This window comes from Carlito syrichta, unplaced genomic scaffold (assembly GCF_000164805.1).
Source record: "Carlito syrichta isolate Samal-C Ts95f unplaced genomic scaffold, Tarsius_syrichta-2.0.1 Scaffold301904, whole genome shotgun sequence".
NCBI classification, from domain to species: Eukaryota; Metazoa; Chordata; class Mammalia; order Primates; family Tarsiidae; genus Carlito; species Carlito syrichta.
Window position 1 is genome coordinate 344,971 of NW_007246000.1, and position 27,034 is coordinate 372,004.

The window sequence follows — 27,034 nt, forward strand, 5'->3', positions numbered from 1 at the left end:
CACACCTGTAGTTCTGGTTACTTGGAAGGCTGAGGCAGAAGGATCGCCGGAGCCCAGCAGGTCGAGGCTGCGGTGGCCAGGAGCGGCCACTGCACTCTAGTCTGGGCAACAGAGTGAGACTCCAACTCAAAAAAAAAAAAAAAAAAAAAGAAATACTACAAATACAAACTCATGATTTACAATATCCCCATTATAGCAAAAAATAGGTTCACAAACTGTCTTTTAGGCATTTATTATGCCAAGTATTTAAATGTTATTATAACATACGAATAATGCTTTCTTAGCAATTAAAAAAAGATTTTTATTAGCCCAAGGACCATGAGCTTCTAGGAAGTTCCAAAGTAAAATGTGGCTATCTTTTCCATAAAATAAGTAGAACAGCAGCAATCTCTGGGTATCCCTTAAACATAAACTCTGAAGATTCCACTTATATTAACGGGGCCTTAAGTAAATGACTTATAACAAATAAAAATAAGGCCAGGCGCAGTAGCCCATGCCTATAATCCCAGCACACTGGGAGGCCCAGGTGAGAGGATTGCCTGAGCCCACAGATTCAAGACCAGCCTGGGTAACTTGGTGAGACCTCCTCTCTACAATAAATCAAAAAATTAGCCAGGAATGGTGATGCATGCCTGTAGTTCAGTTGCTTGGAAGACTGAGGCGGAAGGATCACCTGAACCCAGTAGGTTGAGGCTGTGGTGGCTGTGAGCATGCCATTGCACTCCAGCCTGGGAGACAGAGTGAGACTCCAACTCAAAACAACAACAACAAGAAGAACAAAATAAAAATAAACAAAATTTTAGAAACTAGTTAACACCACTGGCCTGAATTTGGTTTTTACTTGCTTGCATGCTTCTAAGAAATTTCACCATGAAGTACATATTAAAAATTAACAATTATTTCTAACTTATACATACCAAAGTACTCTTACCATGGAAGTAAAGCTTACTTCTAAAAAATAATCTATAGAAATAATATGTAAACACATGCTTTGAAATAGACTAAGAACATAATCCTATGTTCTATGGATCAAAATGCAAAGGTTTCTGTTACATATGTAAATAAACACAAAAACTTAATTTGGGACATATTGATACTATATGACTATGCACACACACACACGTACACCATAAAACAAATTTTGACAATGTTTCTATGACAACATATTTACTTTCTAGCCACAACTGCTAGAAAAAAAAAAACTTATGAAAATTACTTTTCCTTTTTTTAAATAAAACTTTTAAGTGGAAAAACAAACTCAATACTCTCCATTGCAACATGGACTGAGCTCTTAATGGTTCAGAATCAAGAATCTCTTCTGTTTTTACCCAGTGTTACAGAATATATAAGTTTCTCTCTCTATTCAGGAAGTCCATCATCTCCAGTGTTTTGTTTCAAAAACTGCTTTCCAAGACATGAGGTAGCCATGCTGGTTAAATTCTTTCTGCCGCCCACTTTACATCAAATGTAACCATATAGGTTGGCACCTTGTAGCACCACACCCATGATAACCACCACCAACCACTTTACAGTGGAGGAGAAGAGGACACTGAAGGCAAATATTACCCACAGCACTGGACGGGCGATATGTCCTAAGATAAGAATCTTCAGCCTATGAAACAGTTTTATTCTCTTGAGAGAATGCCTTCCTGGACTCAAACACCTGATGGCTCTTTCCATCTTCATCAACATGATTCCACCAACACAGGCCAACCATTAATCCACCTGTGACATTCTTCATAGCTCAAAAGTCACATGACAAGATAATTGTCACCATTCAGGCAATAAAGCTCTGCTGAGCATTCACAGAGAAGATAGACTACAATTACACTGACTCAAAAGAATAACATCTTCAGTGTCATCATAATTGTCCTGCTGCAGCATGGCAGTCCTGCACCAGTCCCATCTTTAACTTTTGCTAATTTGCTTATGATGTGTCTTGGTGTGGGTTTCTTTGGATTCATCTTATTTAGTGTCCTTTGGCCTTCCTAAATTTGGCTTTTTATTTTCTTTCCCAGACCTGGGAAGTTTTATGCCATTATTTCTTTGAAGATATTTTTCTGTCCCTTTCTCTTTCTCTTCTCCATCTGGCATTCCAATAACAAATAAGTTGTTCCTCTTGGTGGTGTCCCATAAGTTTCTTAGGTTACCTTCACTCTTTCTCATTTTTTTTCTTTTTTCTTTTCAGACTGGATGATTTCTAATAATCTGTGTTTAAGTTCCCTGATCCTTTCTTCTGCTTGATCTACTTTGCAGTTGAACTTTTCAGTTCTGTTACAGTATTCTTCACATCTATTATTTCTGTTTGGTACATTTTTATATTATCTATTTCCTTGAAGTTCTCTGTGTTTGCATTGCTTTCTTGACCTCAGTGAGCACCTTTATGACTATTAATTGGAATTCCCTGTTAGGTAAATCACATATCTCCATTTTGCTTGGATTGATTTCTGGAGATTTGTCTTTTTTTTTTTTTGGAAAATATTTCCATTTCTTCATTCTCCTTGCTCTCTGTGTTGGTTTCTGGGCATTAGATAAAACAACTACCTCTCTCAGTCTTGTCAGACTGGCCTCATATAGGAGAAGGATCTCACCAATCTGTCTGCCAAATGATTTTAAGGTGACTTTCAAATTTTGTGTTTGTTCAGACTACTCTGTTTTTGGTAACCCCTAGAGCTTAGAAAATGCTGTGTCCTGTATGTACCACTAGACTGTAAAGATAGAAGCCAGACTCTCTAGAAAGGTTGGAGTTGAGATTCATACTCAAACTGAGTATGAATCTTTAACGCCCACTCTCCTTGCAGCAAGCCAGGTAGAGGATCTGTGATGAATACCTGTACTCACGTTCAGGCTGCGTCTTCTGATCCCGAAGAGACAGCTCTTGGAAGCGGGCCCGTTGTATACCCACCTCTTTGTTTTCTGTGGTCTAAGGCTACTCAGGAATACAGAGCTCCATAGACTCCCAGAGCTAGTTCATTAAGGAGATAGTTCCCAGGATAGGAGCTATAGAAGGTGTGGAACTCCTTCCAGGAAGAATGGGTAGCCCTAGACTTAACACCGCGGTAAACCAGAGGGAAGGCTCGTGAAGTGCCGAGCTGTGGCTCTGGCTGTGAGAATGCTGTTGTTTGTGTGCCCCACTAGCTCCCCAAAGCAAGTTTGTTAAAAGATGGCCCTTGAGTAGCCACTGGAAATGTGTGCTGTAAGGCCCTTCCAGAAGAAAATGGGAGCTATATATTCCCACCTTTTTTCTGCACTACTCCAAGGGGATGTAGCCCCTGTAAGTGTTTGCATGTTCATTTAAGATCAATTCTTTGTTCTGTGATATAGGAAGACTCGAATATGCCTAGTTCCTTTTGTTCCCAGAGATAAGAGGTTTAGGATGGAGTCCTTAGGGAGGTAGCTGTAAAAGTTGGGTACCCAATGTATGGCATAAACCCCTTCAAGGGAGAAACATGGAGTTGAATTCTTAAAGAATCTTCTCTTTATCCTGGGGGATGAAGCCTGGGGAAGTGCTTACAGTCCATAAAAAACTACCACTTTTTTTCTGTGGTCTAGTTAGACTGACATATACTTTGTACCCTCTGCTCTCAGAGCTGAGGGGTTTAGGATGCAGTCCCTCAAGTGGAAACTGTTAAAGTTGGAGTGCTCAGCGTATGGACAAACTCCTTCCAGGGGGATTAACAGAGCTGGAAGCTCTGGGGCGAATCAGGGGAGAAGTGCCAGGCTGCTTCTTAGGCTGTCAATGGGACTAATGCTTTTCTGCCCCTTTAATTCCCTAATGCAAGTTAGAAGCCAGGCCGCCAAGTAGCCACTGGAAATATATCATAAACCCCTTCTGGGGAGAAGTGGGGCTGTTTTTAAGTCCCTTTTCTACACTGCTCTCAGGAGTTGAAGCCCCTGAAAAGCTGGAGCATCTGTATCAAATCCCTGTTTTTTACCTGCAGTCTAGGAAGATTCCTGTATGCCTAATCCCCTTCTCTCCCAGAGTTGGTGAATAAGAGCCAATCCATGAGGAACCTTGGAGCCAAGGTGCCATTTGTAAGGTCTGAACCCTCCTCTCCACAGAGAGAAGCTGACCGCAGAGTATTCCTTTTCCGGTTTTGTGGTGCAGCACTCAGAGCAGGGTTCACACCTGAGTGTACCTCAGCTTTTCCTCCCAGTTCATGTGGATGTTTTCTCAGTTGCCTGGCGGGTAGGAGTCTCAACCGGTCTGACTTTCTCTCAGAGGGAACTGATCTGAGGCTAGATGTTTATTTGGTGTATCCTGGGTGGAGGGAGAGTCAGGATCTTCCTGCTCTACCACACTACTGATATCCTGCTCAAATTTGCATTTGAGATAAACAAAATTCTTTGAAGAAAATTATTCAACTGGCCCCATTAGTCTCAAAAGTTTTTCATTTCTTTTAAAATTTATTATAGGAACAAATTTTTCAAAATTTCTTAAACTCTTTACCTCCAAAATAAATATTAGAACATTCTTTGAAATGTTTATTGAAAAGTAAGCAGATACTAAAAAATTATTACTGGTTTTACCCTGGGGTGCAGTTTCCAGCATGCTGTTGCTGACACCTTCTGGAATAAACCTCCACTGGAAAACTGAGTGGTCGGCCCCTCCTGTGCTTAACACCCACTGAAAATCATGGGACCAGCGGACGTTTGTGACATGTGCAGAATGGCCCACATACTTTCTAAATTTGGCTCCTGAAAAGATATTTTTTGAGAAGATTAGTTATGAAAAAAAGGGTCATTAGTTTTAAAAAATAACATGCCTATTCATGTTGAGGAATAAGATCTTTAAATATGTTAGAAAGTAATTTTCAATCTTACATATCACAACAAATAAACAAATGCTTCAAATGATATTTCAAAGTACTCCGGTATGCATTAAGCTAAAAATGAGTCTTAAAATTTAAGCCCTGTAGCTAAAGACACATCTGAACCTGTTCCAAATAATGCCTACTGCTTCACTGATTCTGACAATAAATGATAAAGAATGAACATCTTACACATTCTTATTTAAATGCAAACTAAAACAAGCAGTCCTTTGCAGTAGGAAAACAAAAAATAATTCTGTGAAGATAAAAGTCAAATTATTATTTCAGGTCATATAGACATAGAGTTGGGAGAATGATTTTTAGTTCCCCCTTAAATTGGTTGCTTTACTCAGTAAACACTATCCATCCCCAGGCAGCGAATGCAATAGAAAAAGCTGTTTGAAGTTATATTTGTGGTTGAACTATTGTAGCAAAGCCTCCAGCATATACTTAGTACACAGCAGCACAAAGACACTGTTAGTAATAAGCAGGGCCCATCTTATGTGGAGGCCTAGAACCCCCAAATTTATGCGAGATTTCAGGAGGTCAACAAGCATTCTCAACCCTCTTCCAAAAACACTTCAGTTTCTTACAGTTCCTCTAAATGAAATCCCTTTAATGGTGGGGAGGCCACCTGTTCAACTATCATATGTTTAAGATTCAATTACCCACTGGAGAAGTAATGATTTATATGAAGGTGAAAATTACTGCTAACTTGGTTTCAAAAGCAAGCCTGTCTATTTCAAAGAGTCACCTACATTAGTTTTGGTAATAAAGTCAAACCGATTCCAACTAAGGTCAGTTGGCAAGCTGGCTGATAATAATTCAATAATTGGGACATGCTCTTGCCATATCTCCGCAGATCTTAAAGTGTTGAACTATCCTTTGCTGCCCTAATCTTTAAACCCTCTCTCAACAAATCAATTAATATATCTCTGTGTAGTTGTTTTAAAAATATGGTCACAAATTCTTTGACAGAAAATGAATAAAATATTGTAAAAGTGAAGGTGACACCTAAGAGGAGGTTATAAGGGGTACTGCAGATTCTTCCTTGCTCTCCTTGTATCTCTATAGGCCATGTCATAAAGACACTCAAGCAGTCTACGGAGAAGCTCACGTGGCAAGGAACTAAGGCCTCCTGCCGAGAGCCACATAAGTGAGCCATCTTGGAAGTGAAGCATCTGGTCTCACTCTGTCTTCAAATAACTGCAACCTCATGAAAGACCTTGAACTAGAATCACCCAGCTGTGCTTCTTGGGAATCACCGACTTTCAGAAACCACGAGATAATAAATGTTTGTGCATTTCAGCTGCTAAGTTTGGGGGATAATTTGTTATGTAACAGATAAGTAATATAGCCTCTGTAGGCTGGAGCTAGAACCTGAAAAAGCAATAGAGTCATTCACATTTAGGCCTTATCTCTCTGATATTACTACTACTACTACTACTACTACTACTACTACTACTACTACTATTATTATGCTTCTCTCACCCTCACTTACGCTGCTCTGGGTACACTGGCCTATTCGCTATTACTCAAACATGCCACCCATTCTCTGCCGATAGGTCTCTGTATTAGTTGTTTTCTCTGCCTGAAGTGCTCTTTCCCTGGATATCTGAATGGTTGAATCCCTCGTCTCCTTCTGGTTTCTAGTCAAATGAAACCATAATGTAACCATAACCATACACTCTTCTTTGACCATCTTATTTACGACAGCAACACTATGCTGCCCCGCCCCCCGGGATGATCTACTCCCACTGTTGGTTTTATTTTCCTTCATAGAACTTCTCACCATCTGATATATTTTCTTGTGTTTTAACTGTGTCCCTTCAAGAGAACAAAAGCTCCAGGAGGACAGGGATTTGTGCTTGTTTTACAATTTGACACATGCACCCTCTAGAACAGCACTTAACAAATATTAATTGAGTAAATGAAGGCCACATTTGTCTCTTCCAAAGCTTTTCTTAGGACACAGAGTGACTTCGCAAGAACTCAGTTCTTTGTACCACAGGGAAGGCTCAGCCCTCTGCCCTCATCTCTCCTCTTTCGACCCTCTCCTCCATAGCTTTAAATACTGTTGATGCGGCTGTCAAATGCCCATCTCTAGCCCTGAGCTCTCCTCAGAGCATTGACAGCCCATATGCCACGTCCACTTGGATGTCTCATAGATACCTCTAACTTATCACAGAGAAAATAGACCGAGGCGTTCCCCTTCTCCTTACTCTCCTCCTCTCTTGGACTCACAGACAAGACCTTTTCTTTTCTCCTTTTCAGCTCTGTAAATGGTGTCACTGTTCATCCCATTGCTCAAGCCCAAAATTTAGGAGCTTGATGATTCCTTTCTTTTCCTCTTTCCTCATTTCCAATTCATTAGTAAGACCTTCAGCTCTACCTTGAAACTAAATCCAACTGCCTCTCTTTGCATCTGTTCCTAGTTAGGAGCATTTGTCCAGGCCACATCATCTCTTACCTGAACTCTTGCAATAATCTCTCTATTTGAAACCTCCCCTTTCCTAATCCATTCCACACAATATCAAAATGACTTTTTAAAAACTTAGAATGTCCAGGTGCAGTGGCTCAAGCCTATAATCCCAGCACTTTGGGAGGCCGAGGTGAGAGGATTGCCTGCGCCCACGGGTTCAAGACCAGCCTGGGCAACTTGGTGAGACCTCATCTCTACAATAAAAAAAAAAAATTAGCCGGGCATGGTGGCATGTGCCTGTGGTTCCAACTACTTGGAAGGCTGATGCAGAAGGATCACCTGAGCACAGCAGGTCGAGGCTGCAGTGGCCATGAGCGTGCCACTGCACTCCAGCCTGGGTGATAGAGTGAGACTTCAACTCAAAAAAAACAAAACAAAAAAAAAATTAGATTGGTCATGTCGCCCCCTTGACTTAAAACCCTCAATAGTTTTTCACTGCACTTAGAAGACAACTCCAATTTCTAGTCGTGGCTACAAGGCCTTTCACAACATGCTTCTCCCACCCTCTCCAATGTCACAGTATAGAAATCTCTCCTCAAGCATTGTGCTCTGCCCACACTGGCCTTCCTGTCCCTGCACTGCATTAAGCTATATTGAAGGCCAGCACTGCTCCCCTCCGATGTCCAAGGTTTCCACAACTCAAGTCTTTTAGCATCCAGGACACTTGTCACAGGAGGTATCTGTGTATGGGATGAGTGGAACGGTAGTACACAGGCAGAACATGGAAAGCCTCAGCCTTTAAGCCTTCCCCTAGAGTAAGAATGGGTACCAAGGGAATTGAGACATGGCAAATGTAATTGAGCAAGGCTTTGGGTTTAACCTCATGTCAGTGTCTGTGGGTGATGGTCAGACAGGATGTAGTCTAAATGGCATCAGGGAAAGCTGTCAGTATTAATTGTAATTATTTTAAGATGTGAAAACTGTCAAAATGAGAAAAGCAAGTTGGTTTGACTATGTAAAAATAATCCCAGTTGAAGTCATTTCTATTAGTTGCAGAACACTTGAGTCTAATAACTGTGCGACAGAATATTATAGCCATATCATCACAAATGTGTCAAGTTAACCTTGTTCCGTTTTTAAAAATTACAATGAAAAATGATGTTGGCCAGGTGCGGTGGCTCACACCTGTAATCCCAGTACTTTGGGAGGCCGACGAAGGAGGATTGCTTGAGCACAGAGGTTTAAGACCAGCAGGACCTTGTCTTTGCAAAAAAATCAAAAAATTAGCCAGGTGTGGCAGCATGCACTTGTAGTCCCAGCTACTCAGCAGGCAGAGGCAGAAGGATCACCTGAACCCAAGAAGTTGAGGCTGCAGTGAGCCATGATTATGTCACTGCATTCCAGCCTGGACGACAGAGTAAGATCCTGACTCAAAAACAATAAAACAAAAAAACATAAAATTAACTAATGTTTGCTCATCTCTCACACTTGCTCATAGTCATCAGCACCTGCTCATATTTTGCTACTTACAGCTTCAAAATTTGGGAGGAATCCTTATCAATGGTACCCTAGATTACAGACAGACACGTTCCACCAACTGCTATGAACCTCATCAACAATTTCCACACTCTTTTATTAATTTATCCATGAATGGTTTTGGCACAAAAAGGATACAAAAGCCTGAATGTCTCCAAGGTAATTTACAAGATTTGTAAGCCATGTGTCATGAAAAGCAGAACAAGTCAATTAGCTATGAGGACATGGGTACTTCTGCAGGTTGCTGGGGTGAGTTCTGCTACTGTCCCCACACTGTCACTCTGGCTGTTCATTTCATACCCAAGCCTACCATTCAACACCTGGGGATGCATGGGAGATATCAACACTCATTGAGTTAAGTTTATTCCCGTGTTCTGACACTGGAGACCAGTAGCGTTGCCTCTGGTCCCAATGATGTTTCTTCTCAATTCTGAATTCCCAGATGCTTTCTGGTGTCCTAACTTACCCTCTGCAGACACATTACTCAATCTATCAACATATGCCCTATTACTCAAAAGGGACAGAAAGTGGCATCTGAATTGGGCACGTTGAGATAATTTTGTGCCTTGAGCATTTTAAACTGATGGTCATTTTGTCAAATGTAAGTGATGGTGGCTTTGCTATGCATTTTATGTTCCATTTAGCACCATAATTGTCACTGCTTCCAAACTGACAGCTGAAAATGATTTTCTGATTACATTTTTCAATCCCTTTCCTTGCTTAATCTAAAAATTGTTCAAGTGAAGAGTTTTTAGGCAGCAGCATGTTCCTGCTGATTACTTTTTTAATTTTCAGGGCACAGTTGAGGAGTCTCAACTATGGGCCTATGCATGGGCTTTGTCTAAACTTGCAGAGAAGAAGAGGACAGAGACATCACATGGTTAGTTGGTCATCTTCCACAATGCCTAAAGGTGTCACATAATTGAAGTCACACAATTTGAACAATAATAAAACATGATGGCAGGGCAATAATCAAACTTCTCTCTCGAAAAATTTCACCAGTTATGTAAATCTAGTTTGCAAAATTAGTGCTGTAACAAGAGGTCCGTAAACTGGTTATGATCACCAGAATCATTGCTTTCAGATTTTATTTTAATTATGTCTAAAAGGATTTGCTTTTCCATGTATTGGAAGTACTTCAAGTAGCTGTGAAACATAAAAGAAATTTAGTTACAAAATTTTAATGAAATATATGTAGGTTAAATTATGAATATTTATTTATATAAATACGGGTTGTTTGAACTGTGAAACATGAGGCTTACGAATCACAATATGGTAATAACTCTATTAGCAACTTCTGACTTAAATGTGCAAAACCATGTGTCTTAGGATGTCAAAAAGTAGAAAACATCAACAACACATTCTATTTAAAATTGTTGAAGAGTAAATATGAATATACAAGATAAAATAAAGAGTCTACTGAAATACACACCAATAAGCCTTAACAACATTATATATACAGTTTAGAGTAAATCTTCATGCAATGAAACATCTCTTTTGGTCTCACCTTTCTTAAGACAAGGGAATTTAAACAATTTAACCAGTCCAAAGTCATCTCCAGATACCAGCACTGAGCTGTTGTAATTTGCATCCACTGAGTTGATGTCAGTAACCTCAGTGTATTTGGGCCAAATTCCACTCACTTCAGGGCCTTTCACACATGTCCAGGAGGCCCAGGGAATCCCTTTGATCTCTTCTTTGCTTGTTAAAGACTTCCCAGCTGAAAATAATCAATAAATATGAAAGTTACATTTAAACAAAAAGCATATTCTAATTTACATTATTAATTGGTCATTTTTATAAAGGTCTAAAACCTTTGTTTTTTGGGTTTTTAAAAATTATATAAATCAAAGAAACTACAGATTCTAATCTTTTTAGCCAGTTTTTTTGGGAGGGGAATGAGAGAGGTTCACAGAAAGCATGTGCTCAAAACTTAGATATAAGGAGAACAGAAAATTATTATTAAATACTTGGGAGATGGGTACCCTAAATAATCTGAAACGATCATACATTCTACGTATGTAACAAAATTTCACATGTACCCCATAAATAAATATAATGTATCAAGAATAAATTTTAAAAAGAAAATGATTATTGTACTATGTAATGTCTCAAACTACTAACATTTACTTGCCCTTAAATATTTAGATCCAGGTGATATTATGCTTTGTATTATTGATAAAATGACTTATTAAATTATATATTATCACAATTAGTCACCAACATTTTGCCACACTTTAGAAACTCTGGCTAAGTTCATCTTGAACTTCTAATTTTCATAATTTGAGGATGCTTAGAAGTGTTTTTTAAAAAAATTCAGGCTCAAATTAATGAAACAAATTAATTAATTTTATTATTAAAATTTAAAAGTTTAAATGAAATAAAATGTAATTGGCTGAGCAAAATAATTGTGACAATTGTGCTGGATGTGTTCCCACATATCTGGCCCAGTACTGAGTTTATACCAGGAGCAGGTTAGAAATGTTCCCCAGAAAGCACACACACAAGAAAGAAATGTTTGGGAAAATATTTAACCATACATAACTTGAAAATTAAAAATCAAGACAAGGCAGACATCCTACCTGATACTTTCCTGCTCAAAGTAAATAATTTCAAATTAAAAAAACAATCTGTGAAAATAGATGCCCTTGTTCATTACTGGTGTGCTGTCAGATTGGCACCCAAAAAATCTGGACTGTAACACAACATTAAATAAAAATTCACTTAAAATACAGTAGAATCAGTGAGTTTATAGTTGGAACATAATCTTTGACCCAGTGTTCCTGCCTTGAAGAATCTAGTCCAAGGTAGTAACTCAGAAGAGAAAATTCTACATGTACAAATGTACTTGGAGTTGCATGATCTGGACCAATTAAGGATTGGAAATAAGCCCAAATGCCCAATAAGAAGAGAATAATAAAGTAAATTATGATATCACTAAAAAGGATGTTATCTTATTATTGCAAATGACGAACATGTGTATATTTTTCCACATATAAAAATATAAAATAATATTAAGCAAAGAAAATAGACACAAAGAAGTGTGTACCTAATAATGGTGTACTGATGAATTTGATAGGGCAGAGTCTTATTTACATTTATTTAGTATTACAGACAATATTAATAAATGAGCATTATGTAAATCAGATAAATCTATTATAAAAATTATAGTAGGATCACAAAAACTACATTTTAAAAAATTCCAACAAGCACATTTCACCAAATAATCATATAACAAGGGCTTTCAATTAAGAAGAACACAAATTTGGGATTAAAGCAATCACAGTAAATGAGGACTATGACTCTAAAATCTTTGAGGATGCAAATTCTGAAATGTTGTCTTGAAGTTCTAAGCTGACCCCAGAGATAGTTTCTAATTCTCCTAGGCATCCTTTCTAAGGTTTCAATAGACTATTCTCCTTTTGGACTCTGGCAGAAATCAATTTTCCTAATGTTAACGTAGCCATGGTATCTGTGTTATGACTGGGAGCATTATTGCGTGGCAAGCTGAAACCCACAGATTATACCTCCTGTTCATTTTCACTCAATTATAACCCTGCTGCAGAACTGTGTGTCCAAAGCACTAACAGAAGTATTATGATGATTTGCATTATCACCACTCAACCTTTTAGAGATGTTTTAATGAACAATGAAATAGGCAAAGAGGAGGAAGGAAAGAGAGTAACAGAAAAAGCAAAGGACTTGGATAATGAACCAAATGGGTCATTAGCCTCCAAATACTTGAAAGGTGGTTGTATAGCTATTTCAGATTCTTTCTACCTAAAAAATTATAAATATTTCAAGCACACAGAAAATTATAGACTATAATGTACAAATGTGTGCATTACACAAACATGCATACTGCTTCAACAAATCTGTGTGTATGTGTGTGTGCGCATGCGCTTATCATAGTAGAATTTTAAAGAAAATGTTACAGATAGTTAAAATCCATTGAGTAATTCTCCCCAATCTCATTTCTCTCTCCTTTCTTAGAGGTAACCAGATTGGTAACACCATGAATTAGGTGTTCATCATTCCCATGCACTGTTAAACCATTTATCAAATGCATATATGGACATAAATAATATATAATTTGTTTTCATGTCCTAAAATTTTATATAAAATATATATACTGTATATATCATTCACAAGTTTCTTATTTGCTCAGCAATATACTTTTGAGATCTATCCATATTTATACAAGTATATTTAAAGTTTTTATAGTTCTTTATAGTATTCCACTATATGACCTTATCACATTTAATGAAATGCTCCCTATATTGATAAAATTTAGACATTGTGTCTTATTTTTGGCTAGTACAAACACAACAAACATCCTTGTGCACGTGCCTTTGCGCATGCTCCACCAGCAGTACATGTGGTTTCCATCTTCCCTCTTTTCACCTATTAGACTTTGCCAAACTTTTTTTTTTCTTTGAGTCAGAGTTTCACTCTGTCACCCAGGTTGAAGTGCAGTGGCACGCTCACGGCCACCCCAGCCTCGACCTGCTGGGCTCAGGCGATCTTTCCACCTCAGCCTTCCAAGTAGCTGGAATTACAGGCGTATGCTACTACACCTGATTTATTTTTTGATTTATTGTAGAGACAAGGTTTCACCAAGTTGTCCTGGCTAGTCTTGAACCCCTGGACTCAGGAAATCCTCTCATCTCGGCCTCCCAAAGTGCTGGGATTACAGGCTTGAGCCACCACACCCAGCCTGCCAAACTTAATAGTATAAAATGGTACCTCACTTTTGTTTTAATTATCATTTCCTGGATTCCTAGTTTATATGTTTATCGGTCGTTTGAGAATTGTTCATTTTCCTAGTCTTTTTTTTCCTTTCACTTATCCTTAGGCATTCTTTATAGATGCTAGATAACCTTTGTCCATTATACAGTTGTAAGGATTTATGCCTAGTCTATATCTGGTCTTTAAAATGTATTCATGGCTTCTTTTGTTGTGTGATAATTTTTAATTTTAATGTCTTCCAAATCATTAACCTTTTATTTGAGATTTTGTGATTCAGGGATCTTGTTTCAGAAAACATTCCTGCCCTGAAGTCATAATGATGACATTTTTTTCTTCTTCCTCTTCTTTTTTTTTTTTTTTGAGTTGGAGTCTCACTCCGTTCCCCAAACTGGAGTGCGGTGGCCGAGAGCGGCCACCGCAGCCTCGATCTGCTGGGCTCTGGCGATTCTTCCGCCTCAGCCTTCCAAGTAGCTAGAACTACAGGCGTGCGCTACCACGTCCAGCTTATTTTTTGATTTATTGTAGAGATGAGGTCTCGCCAAGTTGCCCAGGAGGGTCTCGAACCCGCGGGCTCAGACAATCCACTCACCTCAGCCTCCCAAAGGTGCAGGATTATAGGCTGAGCCACCGAGCCCAGCTCCTCTTCTTTTTATAATGTGAGAAGTTTTCAGCAAAAACCAGAAAACCTACTAGACAAATTCTAAAAAAGCTTTAGCACTTCTTCTATATTTTCTTCATTGTGATTCAAAGTTTTGCTTTTCATAAGCACAGTGCCTACACATGACTTACATGGCATTTTGTAGAACAATCGTTCTCCTGCACCATCATTAGTTTGCAAATATTTGCTATCCAAGGACCAGTCAATGTGTGTAATGAAACTAAGGGACTTGTTGCATTCTCCAATCTTCTTGTACCTCTGGGCAACAGCATAGACGTCTACTGGGCCGTCGTTGGATCCCACTGCAAGGTAAGAACCGTCTGGAGAAAATTTCATTTCATGAATTACTTCTTTTCGATCTTTGATGTGAACCACTTCTGTCATATCTCTGTAAGAATAAAAAGCAAAGTGATAAGCAGCAAATCTAGAAATAGAAAACCCAAGTCATGGCTTAAAATATATATATGTCAGAGAAAAAAAGTGTGTTGAAAAGGAGGAAAAACCTATAGGAATTAAAAGATTAATTTTGAGGAAATATATAAAATGGTACTAGTTAAGATTTATGGCCATTTAAAGAGAATAAAAAATATTTTAAATAATATCATGGGCTTCCAAAGTAAAAACAAAAATAATAAAGAAAATTCATGTCTAACCCTCACTTGTACCCCACATCTCTAAAATTTGAAAAAAAATACTAAAAAAAGAAAATTCATATTTCTGATGAAAAGGGGTTGATTAATGGGTACAAAATATACATTTTGATAGAAGAAATAAGACCTAGTACTTGATAGATCAGTAGGGTAGCTATACAATAATCTATTGTATATTTCAAAATAGCTAGAAGAAAATAATTAGGATGTTTCTAGCATAAAGACAAATATTAAAAGTGATAGATATCCCAATTACACTGATTTGGGCTTTACAAATTATGTGACTGTATTAAATTATTACATGTACCCCAAACCTATGTATACTATTGCATATTAATTTTAAAAATTAAAAAAGAAATGCATATTTGTTTTCAAGTTCAACTATACATTATTTTCCTTTAAAATTTTTATTTTAAAAATTGGGGTTTGTAAAACTGTTGTAAAAGAAAATAGTGACTGTTAAGCTTGATACATATTATTGCAAAAAGAGCAAGTCAAAAAAGCAGCTGAAGAAAATTATCTTTTAAAAGTTAAATTGCTCTATAATAATTTAACTTTCACTATGAAGGATCAATCACGAATATACTAAATCACTGGGATTTTTTTTGGTTTTTTTGAGTTGGAGTCTCATTCCATCACCCAGGCCAGAGTGCAGTGGTACACTCATGGTCACCCCAGCGTTAACCTGCTGGGCTCAGGTGATCCTTCCACCTCAGTCTTCCAAGTAGCTGGAACTACAGGCGCACACTATCATGCCTGGCTAATTTTTTGATTTATTGTAGAGATGAGGTCCCATCAATTTTGCCCAGGCTGTTCTCGAACCCGTGGGCTCAAGCAATCCCCACCTCAGTCTTCCAAAGTGCTGGGATTACAGGCTTGAGCCACTGTGTCCGGTCTACTGGAATATTTTGTATCCTTTTTGATCAGATTCTTTTCAGAATTTCTGCTCACACTCAAAAGCTCACTGAGGTTGTTTTTTTCCAACCACTATGAGACAGGATTATGACTAGCAGTTTCTCTGAGCCAGTAATGATGACCTCATCAACTCCAAAACAAACTGAATGCATAAAGAACATCAAGTGGCTTCTTCCACATAATAACCCCCATACCTGCTAGCTTTTATTAATAGCAGCACGCATACTATTGTGTCATAAAACAGGTGTGTGCGAACTTGTAGTTTAGAAAATACATTGCAAAGGAAATCTGGTAATTAGCTATCTTTCTGCATATCACTAAGCAGGAAAGAAAATGTTGCCCACCAATTCAGAAATGAGTTATGTATGGCTGGTAATGAGAATTTAGTGTAATAAATCATGCCAAGACCATTCTTCAAAGCTATATAGAATTTTCTTTGTGTAAAACAGACAGTAATTAATTCATGGCTGCAATTCTTTTCTGTAATTGCAAAACATGTGAGTCACGAGAACAACAAATGCATTCAGAGGAATTACAAGGGTAGATCATAATTTTCGTCTGGTAAAAAGTATATAGGATGTTAGTAAATAGGAAAATTCCATTTTAGTATCAATTATGGGTAGAAGAGAAATCTTTTACTCAAGCTCACCTCTAAACATCTGGTGCTGTTGGACGCTGTTTTATTCTTTCTTCCTCTTTTCTTGGCTCACTACAAAGCCCACAATCTCTTATCCGAAACCCTTGGAATCAGATGTGCTTGGGAATTCGTTATTCATTAGGTTTTAGAAAGGTTCACATACAATATATTACATAACATCCCCAGTGGGGGCTGGGGCAGCACCCTGTATTAAACACAATATTTTTGCAGCAAATCACATGACACATGGTTATTCCTACTAGGAGATTACCAGACTATAAACAGTCTCACATCAGTTCCTTGAGCTAGGCTGTGCTGCCAAATTAGTTACCATACAACTTTGGATTTTCAGAGTATTTTTTGGACTTCGGAATTACAGATAGGGGATTGTGGATCTATAGTATTCCTATTTGAGAGAGTAAATGGATTTTTCCTAAGGTCCTGGTATGTATTAAGACCAGGAGAATCTTAACTCTTAACCCAAGAGCATCTCTAAATACCATTTTCAGTATCAGTACCTGACTCGGAGAACAATGAAAGAGCCATCCTTCATGCCCAGGGCCAGCTGCGATCCATCAGGGCTGAAAGCAACACTGCGAACAGCTTCCTCCATGTTACAGCGGGCGATCAAGGCATGATCAGCCAGGCTCCACAGCCTAGGCACAAGAACAGAGTAAAACAAACCAAAACTAGCTTCTTGTAGTCATCGGCCAGCCCCAGGAAGGAAGGCCTGGTCACCACACTGATAATAACAAGAAAAGACATGGTAACCTCTCACCAGGGTCTACCATGGCCTGTTGGGATCTGGAAAGGTGATCAGTGCATCTCTGAGTCACTTTCATCATTTGAGAAAACTCAGCAAGAAATAGAAAATGACACATTTCCAAAGATGTTGAGATTTGTAGAACAAGAAAAATGTAAATATTACACAAAAATCTTACTTTTTTCTTTGGGAATTAAAATTTGTTCTTATATCTTTTGTTGTTAATCCCATTTACAGGATAAGAAATACCACTAGAGGCTATTATTGCTAGCTTTAGATAGATAGATAGTAGATAGGAGAGAGAGGGAGGGAGGGAGGGAGGTAGGGAAGGAGAGAGAGAGAGAGAGAGAGAGAGAGAGAATATAGATAGAAAGTACCCATCTAGTAACAATTATTTAAGCATACAGATTGAAATACATATTATAGTCTGTTGGCCTCTCTAGAAAGAAAACATGTCTGAGATAGAGAAGAGTGATCTTCCCCTGGGTGATCCCAGAGATGGCTACACACAGTCATGTGCTGTCACTCCTCACAAGCTTCCTGGGTGCCCCACTGCTGATTGGTCCACTTTTGTGGGGGTGGACACCTCACAGAGCTCCAGGCCAATGAGCAGTTACTGCTAGAGAAATGGTGAACACAGGGAAAGAGCTGCTGACACAGAGCTTTCAACAGTGCCAGCTGCAAGTGGTTCCCAGTTACAGGACACCCAATCCAGATGCACCAAAGTGAGTGACCCTGAGGGAAACATTTGAAGATACAAGTAAAAGTTTACTTGTCAGTTGCAAATGGGGTATCTGACCTCTGTCTGTTAGTACTGCTTAAAAGTCAACCTCAGCCAGGTGAGGTGATTCACACCTGTAATCCCAGTACTTTGGCAGGCCCAGTCAGGAGGACTGCTTGAGCCTAGGAGTTCGAGTCCAGCCTAGGCAATATAGTGAGACCTCACCTCTACAAAAAATAAAAAAATTAACTGGGCATGGTGGCGCAAGCCTGTAGTCCCAGCTATTCATGAGTCTGAGGGCGGAGGATCCCCTGAGCCCAGGAAGACAAGGCTGCAGTGAGCTGTGATCATGCCACTGCACTCCAGCCTGGGCGACAGAGTGGGATCCTGACTCAAATAAATAAATAAATAAATAAAGTCTCCTCTTAACACACAAACAACAATGTCTGCTAGGGGGACCAAGAACCTGCAGTTCTGCAACAGAAGAGCAAGAATAATTCACATGAGACACATTTTCTCTCAATGCATTCTGCCAGCAGGAGGGCTGGAGGCATACCTTCTATGATGCAGAGTTGCAGCTTACTGGCCCCTTAGGCAGCCTGTACTGTTCATCCCAAGGTTGAATATTCTCTTAATATCTCATTCATTATTCATAATCTCATGCTGTTTTTAGCCTTGTCCTATTTTAAGCAACAGGAGCTTTGCTTTACCAGCAAAGTAAGATCCCATCACTCCAACTCCACTATCTCTATGACATCACTAAGCTAATCCTTCTCAAGAAATTATGACTTTTAATCCTTCCTAAATTTTAACACTCAGGATAAAAATGCACTTAAAATTATAGTCAGATTAATGGTTATGGGGAATGAGATTCTGGCAGTCAAGTCTCCTTGGGGATGTTTGCAATTTGAGCTCAACACAGTTCTTAAAACATAAAAGCCAAGGACTTCCTTGAAATCACTTCTTTCTGGATGGGTAGGAATTGAATTTTATAGGTATTTGGATAATTTGGTGGCAATGATTTGGTAGCTCTGGGAAAGTTCAAGAGTAAACGAAGGAAAAGAAAGAAAGGAGGAGGAAATGAGTAAAGAGACGTATACACCAAATAAGCATTTATGTCACATGAGAAGACCACTAAAGTTTTCACTGATTTTTACGTTGATGAGGTTTCCATGCTTGGTAGAGACTAAAATATAGAATTAATGTGTACATGAATTGTCTCAATTAGATTCATAAATATATAAAGGAGAAAGAGCAATGACCTTTAGTCACATTTAGTTACATTGTCCTACTTTAGCTATTAAGACCCGGAAGCAGTAGTCAATCAATTGTCTGATCCGTCTCTTCCTCTCATTCACTCTCTCTCTGGTCTGTTTGTTTTTGAGCATATTTAAAGCTCAATCATAAATGCTAAAATACTGAAATCGATGCCATAGTCTTCATCTCAAGCTTTTAAATCATATGTTTGTTCCTTCAACAGTCACAAAAACATTGGAAGCATAAGTCATCTTGCTCCATTTACCCAATATTGTGCTCTCAAAGAATAACAAATGATCACAGCGAGAAACCTGGAGGCCTTAATAAAATTGCTATTTTCTCTGGCGCCATCATTCTCCTTTGACTTGATGACGATGCTCAAATTTTCATGTGAGAATTTACAAAGAGATAATAACTCACTCATGTGCTAAAGACAATTTTGAAAATCACAATATAAGTTCTACTGATGAAGAATGAGAGTCTCTAAATGGTACCATAACTGTGCAGCTCCCTGCAGAAGCCCAAGGTAAGGGGGCAATAGGGTTTCATCACAGATGAGTGTGTTTAGCTCGTATCTTGAACCAGAACGAGAACTGGAAGCCAGCCTAATGGTATTCGTGTATTTTCACTTCTAAAAACATTTTCAAGATTTAAGACAGAGCCAGGAAAGAGAACAACAACAGCAAGTTGCCAAGAAACCAACTTATTGAGCCAAATGTCTTAGTGTTCGATTTGGAAAGTGTGTGGCTCCGTTCTGTGCTTTTTCCTTCTCCTAATTAACAGGAAAATTCGGGCAAAAAGAAATACACCTCGAAGAAGTCAGGGAGGTGGTGGTGGCTGCCACAGGGGCCTCACCTGACGGAGCGGTCGTCGCTGCCTGTCACAGCCAGAGGCTTCTTAGGGTGCAGGGCCAGAGCCCAGAGCTCACCCTCGCAGTGGCCCTGCAGGATCAGCATTGGCTTGTCTCGCTCTCGCACGATCACTTCAAATATCTCACTGTCCTGGGTCCCTGCTAGAAGGCGGTCTGCTTTCCAGCACACACTTCGGATGGAGAGGCCTGCCAAAAATACATCAGTAAAATAAAGTATATCTTCACACCATTAATGAAAAAGAACACCTAAATACGCTTTCACCCAGATAGGATTAAATGCAATGCATCTTACAAACTCCTAGAGGAAAAGGATCAATGCCACCACCATTCTGTGTTATTTTCTCATAAGGGGTGGACGTTTCCCCTACCCTCTGTGATCTGGTTTGCAAGAGTAACCACTTTTTCTTGTCTAGCTTTGGATAATGATGTGTCTTTTACAGCAGGATGTATTTTCTTTTCTTTTCTTATTTTTTCCAAAAAATTGAAGAGGCTGTGCTCTGGGGCTCTGGCTCCTCAGAGAGACTCGGCTAGGTAGGGGAGCAGAACTCTGGTAGGAAGGGAAGTCTGGTGGCTTGGGGGGAACGGGGGGGGGTGATTGAAGTGACCGATTGGGAGTTGTGCGGTTGTCTTCTCCTGTGGAAAGTCAAGAACATAACGTTTATTACTCTGGAATGGAAAGGGGTAGTTGAATGCACGCAGGAGGGAGGCCCGCCCTGTGGCAAACGGAGGCAGAGGGAGAGGGGAACAGAAAATGCTTGAAACTGGACAAAGCCATTGCTTCTGCAGTGGGAGGAGCCCAGGATGTATTTTAAATGCTACATCTTAAAATAAATATAAGAGGAAAAATTAGTCTTTATGAAAACCTTCCCTCTTTGAAATGATTTCCTTCTGATTTGCTATGAAAGAGTAATCAGTTCAATCTTTAGAATGATAACATTGTGTTATAACTATATGTGGATGATACTACAGAAAGGCTGATTATCATATTAGTAATCAAGTTTAGTACATATGTGATTAGAACCTAGACTCATCCTGCTAAATAAACAGACGCACTGTGTCCCAGAAATGTGCAAATAAAACTCTAATTTCGGTCTCAAAATACCATCAAACATTTGTCAGTGAAGGTGCTATTCTTCACCGACTTACAGAATCTTCTTCAAAGGCATAGTATTCCTTTTAAGTCCAAACTTTCACCTCTGTAGTCATAATTCACCCCTCCCTCAGCAGATCCTAGCTTGGCAGCCTGAGTCTTGATCTCTCAGACTTCTTGCTGTTGGTTCTGTTTCTTACTGGGTTTGTGACTTTGTTGTGAGTTTTCTCATCTGAATTACAAATACAGAAGCAATCCCACTTGTATAACTACTTTAGAACAAGGTGATGATGCGATAAGCACTGAGATCTGAGTTGCCTCCTTAGCAGGAATCCTGTCTTTGGGATAGAAGGTACCAGAAGCCTGGGGACCGAGCTTTACCCCTGCTCTAGGTCTGACTGGTCAGACATAGGAGGGAGTGTCCTTTCTTTCTGGGAGCCAGTTTTCCTCCCCTTAAAACACAGACATTAATTATGGAGACCATGTAATTTGTTATCTAAACTGGAACTCTTTTCAAAGTAAAAGGCTCTGAAAATAATTAAATTTACATAATGTTTTGAAATATTGACTAAGAAAGCTTTACTATTTTAAAAGACCAGTAAATAGTCCTATCAAAAAATTTAAAACATAGAATTCTCCAGTCTGGACAACACAGCAAGACATCATCCTTACAAAAAAAATTTTTTTAATTAGCCAGGTGTGGTGGTGTATGCCTGTAGTTCCAACCACTCTTTGGGAGGTGCCCACATCTTTGAGAAGTCACTTGAGCTGCGAAGTTGGAGATATAGTGAGCTATGATCGTGCCACTCCAGCCTAGGCAACAGAGTGAGACGCTAACTCAAAAATAAATAAATACATACATAAATACATGAAATTCTATTTTATTGCAAAATAAAAAATCCAGAACATTTTATTGCAAAATAAAAAATCCAGGACACAGTGGTGAATAGGCAGGGGACAGAGAATTTTTAGGGCAGTGAAATTATTCTGTAGGACACCATAATGGTAGATACATGTCATTATGCATTTGTCAAAACCCACAGAATGTGCAACACCAAGAGTGAACTCTGTGAACTGTGGCCTTTGGGCAATAGCGACGTGGCAAGGTAGGTTCATCCATCACAACAAATGTACCACTCTGGTAGGGGATGTTGATAGTTGGGGAAGCTATAGAGGGGGCGGATATGGGAAATCTCTGTATCTTCTGTTTAGTTTTGTGCAGTACTGAAAACTGCTCTAAGAAATAAAGTCTGTTAAAAAAAAATCCAAGACGAATGCTAAGCCACTTGAAATTCTGGGACATCAGAGGGGATAATTAGAGGTATATGGATGATACTCTTAACTGTCATCCTCATCTTAGTCACTTCACTGTGGTCTTGAAAGTATCCATGAGATAATGCATTTATTTAAGAGAAAATATTTTTAAGGCTATTTTTACATGAGATAACTCTCATTCTTTGCTCTGAATTGATTGTTACATGACTCAAAACGGAATAAGACAGCACACAGGCAGATACATTCTTCCTGCTCTGTGCAGTGAGTAGGGACACAGTGGCTTTGCTACAGGGTCAATCATACAAAACCCTCCACTGCAAACAGCAGGAGGGGCTTTCAAGGATGGGAAGGACAGATGTCTGTGCAGTGAAAGCAGTTGGGATGCGATGACAAGCTGATTGGCCACGTAGCTCAGCTGTGGAGGCCCAACCCGCCTTGCAGAAACAATCTCATTGCCACTGGCCCTTCCTTGCTCTTATCTCTTTCCTACTCTTTCAGGGTTTAGTGACCACTCATCACATAGGCCCATTTCCTCCTCCTGTTTTCCTGGCTCCTGCAGAGAGCTGGTCGGAGGGGACTGAATTAGCTGTGCCCCCAGCAGGTTTTGCCTCGGCTACAATTCATCACAGAAAGTATAATGCTTTACCCTTCAGCATTATCAGGAAAGTAAGAGAGTAAATTGATATTCCAACATCAGCAAAAAACAATCTACTTGTTTACTGTGTGTATTGTTTGCTTCCTCTCAATAGAATGGAAGGTCTGTGAAGACAAGAGTTTTATCAGTTTTATTTACTGCTGTGCCCTCAGTGCCTAGCACAGTGGCTGTCATGTAGTAGATGCTCAGTAAGGATTGTAGAATGCATGAAATGAAACATCAAAATCACAAACATTTCTTGAGTCCTTGGAGATACCAAGGAATCAAAGATACCATCCCCATCCTCAATGAGAACATTCAAAGGAGGGAAATATTCATTTATTTAGTTTAAAAACTTTTATTAAGCACCTACTAACATGTCCCGACACTGGAGTTGAAGAGTGGACAAGCCAGGCGCCTGCCCCAATGGAGTTTACATTTTAAGGCGGGGCCAGGCATTTGTAAGCAGATGTCTACATGCCAAAAACCAATTAAAGTTATATAAATGTGTACATGTGTATACGTGTACATATATGCATATGTACTATATATACATATAGACATGCAGATGTTATTTATCTCAGGGATGTGTTATATATTTCAACCATTATTGAATATTCAGACCACAGTCTCTTTATAATGCCACTGAATGCTTTAAAGATTTTGCCCTTTCCAAGGAGGCCGGAACCTACAGCTTCACTGTAGGTATTAACACGCCAGGTCTCCACACATCCTCCAACAATGTGTCTGGTCCCACAGGCTAAATGGCTTGCCAACAGAAACTTCTCCCAAGGATCTGGCACTGTATTTGGTCCACTGTACAAACATTTATTTTTCCCACCACTTCCATTATATTTTAACCTTATTTGGGAGGAACAAATTCGTAAAGGAACAAAAAATATTATAACAAACAACCCACCACTTAGAGTGGATAACTGTTAACATTTTTAAAAATATTTGCTATGTCCTTTAAAAAAAAAAAGAGGCTTAGGAACAAATATGAACATTCCAACTCAGCCCAGACTAATGAACCAGTGTTTTCAGACTGTGTCTAGGGAGTTCTTGGGTCCCTCAGAAGAGCTCCAGGGTCCCAGCAAGCAGAGGGCCAGGAAGTGGCAGATCATCAGGCAGGAGCTTGCGGGCTGCACTGCTGTTTTTCCCTGGATACTTCACCATCTGTGTTTTATAGGAGAGTTCATTTGAAAAAGGGTTCCAGCCAGGCATGGTGGCTCACACCTGGAATCCCAGCACTTTGGAAGGAGGCAGCGAGAGGATTGCCTGACTCTAGGGGTTTGAACCCAGCCTGGGTAACTTGGCAAGACCTTATCTCTACAATAAATCAAAAAATTAGCCGGGCATGGTGGCGTGCCTGTAGTTTCAGCTACTTGGAAGGCTGAGGTGGAAGGATCACCTGAGCCCAGCAGGTCTAGACTGCAGTGGCCATGAGTGTGCCACTGCACTCCAGCCTGGGTGACTGAGTAAGACTCTGACTGGAAAGAAAGAGAGAGAGAGAGAGAGAGAGAGAAGGAGAGAGAGAGAGAAAGAAAGAGAGAAAGAGAGAAAAAGAAAGGAAGAAAGAAAGAGAGAGAGAGAGAGAAAGAAAGAAAGGAAGAAAGAAAGAAAAAGGGTTCCACTGAACTAGCCAGTGTAAGAGAGAGAGAGAGAGAGAGAGAGAGAGAGAGAGAGAGAGAGAGAGAAAGAAAGAAAGAAAGAAAGAAAGAAAGAGAGAAAGAAAGAAAGAAAGAAAAAGGGTTCCACTGAACTAGCCAGTATAAGGGGGAAGCTTACACTTAACAAAAGAAACAAGGTTAAACTGATGTATATAGATGGCTGCAGGTGGGTGGAAGGGAAGAGGGAGAGTTACATGCTCGTTGTTTACCACGTAACCTTAATGAGCTGTGAATATTTTCTCTCAGAGAACAACTCTGTCTCTCTATTAAGCACCCAGTTCTTCAAACAGGAAAACTGTCTTTTGGTACATCAGACCAGTCAACCCAGGGATCTATCACTGAGGCAAAAGCTATGATACTGGGCCACTCTCATGCCAAGGCAGCCATTTTAAATAGGAATTACTTCCTGAAGACACATCAGTGGGTAGAAATCTGTATTCCAGTTTCCTGTTAACATCCCGTTTTCGTAATTTTACGACCTAGTTGTTCTTCTGAATGCAGGAGTGGTGGAGAGAATCACATAGTGTCAAATGGGCACATTCTGGGGAGACCCCGGAGAGATCCCTGACAAGATTCTGACAATAATTCATATTTCCTGTCTATTAGGGCTTGGTTTTAACTTGTCTGACACAAATGTAGAGAGCAGGGATGTAATCATGGTGCCCCAGCTGGGCTGGCCAAGGCAGCGGCAGCACTGGAAAGTAATTAAGTTGTCTTTACTTCTTTATCTGCTGCTCTGGGAGTCAGAAAAACATAAGCCAGGATTTGGAATATGGCTAGAAATCCACCAATAGTGGAAAGAAAAACAGAAAACCCCATCTTAATTATTTAAAACCACAGAAATGTCCTTTTCTTGAAAAAATGCATGTTGCTGTTACCTTTGACAGTATGAACCAAAGGCATTTCACCAAATTGATGAGGTGTCCACGTTTGGACACTGTGGCCTCTGCCACTTGGCTATGAGAAATGTGGTCTGAACTCTAGCCTGTACTTGGTACAGACAGACAGCAGGTGGCAGTAGAGAGCAAACTACACAGCTAAACCTAAAAATCTTTTTAAGGCCAGGACCAAATTCTCACCAGCCTTTTGCCTTGGTTTTATATTCAGACAGAGTGGAAACAGCATCCTTTTAATCTTCCCTGCTACAGTCCCAAAGCCTGGGCATGGAAATATCCAGTTCATGAATATCAAAACAGACCTCACTGGTAAAGGACAATGCTTATTTTCCACTAGTCCATTAAACGGTTAAGTACACAGACTAGATTTGTGTCCCAGCCTCTCTCAGCTGTGTGATACAGCAAGCTATTTAACCTTTTAAACCTTCCATTTCCCCATCTGTAAAGTGGTGATAATATTAGCACTCACACTTGCATTGTGAGGATTCAGTGCAATAACACTTGACCCAACGTTTGGCACTTAGTAAATAAATCAACGTAACTTATTATTTTAACCAGCACAGGGTTTTGTGTTTTTAGGGTCTTTTTATTTATTTTTATTTTTTGAGTCAGAATCTCACTCTGTCACCCAGGCTGGAGTGCAGTGGCACGCTCACGGCCACACTAGCATCAACCTACCAGTCTCTGGCGATCCTTCCACTTTAGCCTTCCAAGTATCTGGAACTACAGGTGTGTACTACCACACCCAACTAATTTTTTTTTTAATATGTTGTAGAAATGAGGTCTCACCAAATTGCTCAGGCTGGTCTCAAATCCCTGGGCTCACAGGCAATCCTCTCACCTTGGTCACCCAAAGTGCTGAGATTACAGGCTTGAGCCACCACACCTGGTCGGGTCTTTTTATTAAATTCACATCTCAGTGTGGAACAACTTGCTGTGATGTATACAACCTGCTGTATATGTGGTCAGATCCTAGCCCCATGAAGAGCTACCACCAGGAGCTATGAAGAAGTTACTGTATAGGTTTTCTCTTGAGTTTCTTAGTTATTCTTCCATGTGTTACAACTTTGTTGTTGTTTGCTGTTATAATTGTGATGTGCAATTGGCCAACATGACAGCACACACCTGAAGTCCTGGTTACTTGGGAGGCTGAGGCAGGAGGATCACTTGAGCCCAAGAGGTTGAGGCTGTTGTAAGCTATGATTGTGCCACTGCTCTCCAACATGGGCAACAGAGCAAGATCCTGTCTCTTAAAAATGTTTGATGTGCTAGCATTGCAAACTTGCAGAGAGAAAGGCTATATTATGACACACAGAGAGAAAACAAACTACTTGGGGAAGAAAATGGTCATTTTACCAAATTGTGTGACCTGAGAGGGGAAAACTGGCAGAAGGGTGAGACTTGATACTTAACAGTGTTGGAATGCAAATTAAAACCACACTGAGATACCACCTAACTCCAGTCAGGATGGCCATCATC

The 27,034-nt window shown here is 39.6% G+C and overlaps 1 protein-coding gene and 1 pseudogene across 2 annotated transcripts in view; both read right to left on the reverse strand.

The window, feature by feature from the left end:
* The window catches only part of EML6 (echinoderm microtubule associated protein like 6), a 304,500-nt gene that overhangs the window by 120,958 nt on the left and 156,508 nt on the right, over positions 1–27,034 (reverse strand). For both annotated transcript variants that reach the window (XM_008055643.1, XM_021711181.1), the window contains exons 7-11: positions 19,975–20,176; positions 16,897–17,034; positions 14,308–14,564; positions 10,277–10,489; positions 4,531–4,698 (exon numbers count right to left, since the gene is read on the reverse strand). In XM_008055643.1, coding sequence (XP_008053834.1) covers positions 4,531–4,698; positions 10,277–10,489; positions 14,308–14,564; positions 16,897–17,034; positions 19,975–20,176 — 978 coding nt within the window. The remainder of the gene's footprint in view (positions 1–4,530; positions 4,699–10,276; positions 10,490–14,307; positions 14,565–16,896; positions 17,035–19,974; positions 20,177–27,034) is intronic.
* Positions 1,360–1,841, reverse strand: LOC103257932 (annotated as a pseudogene).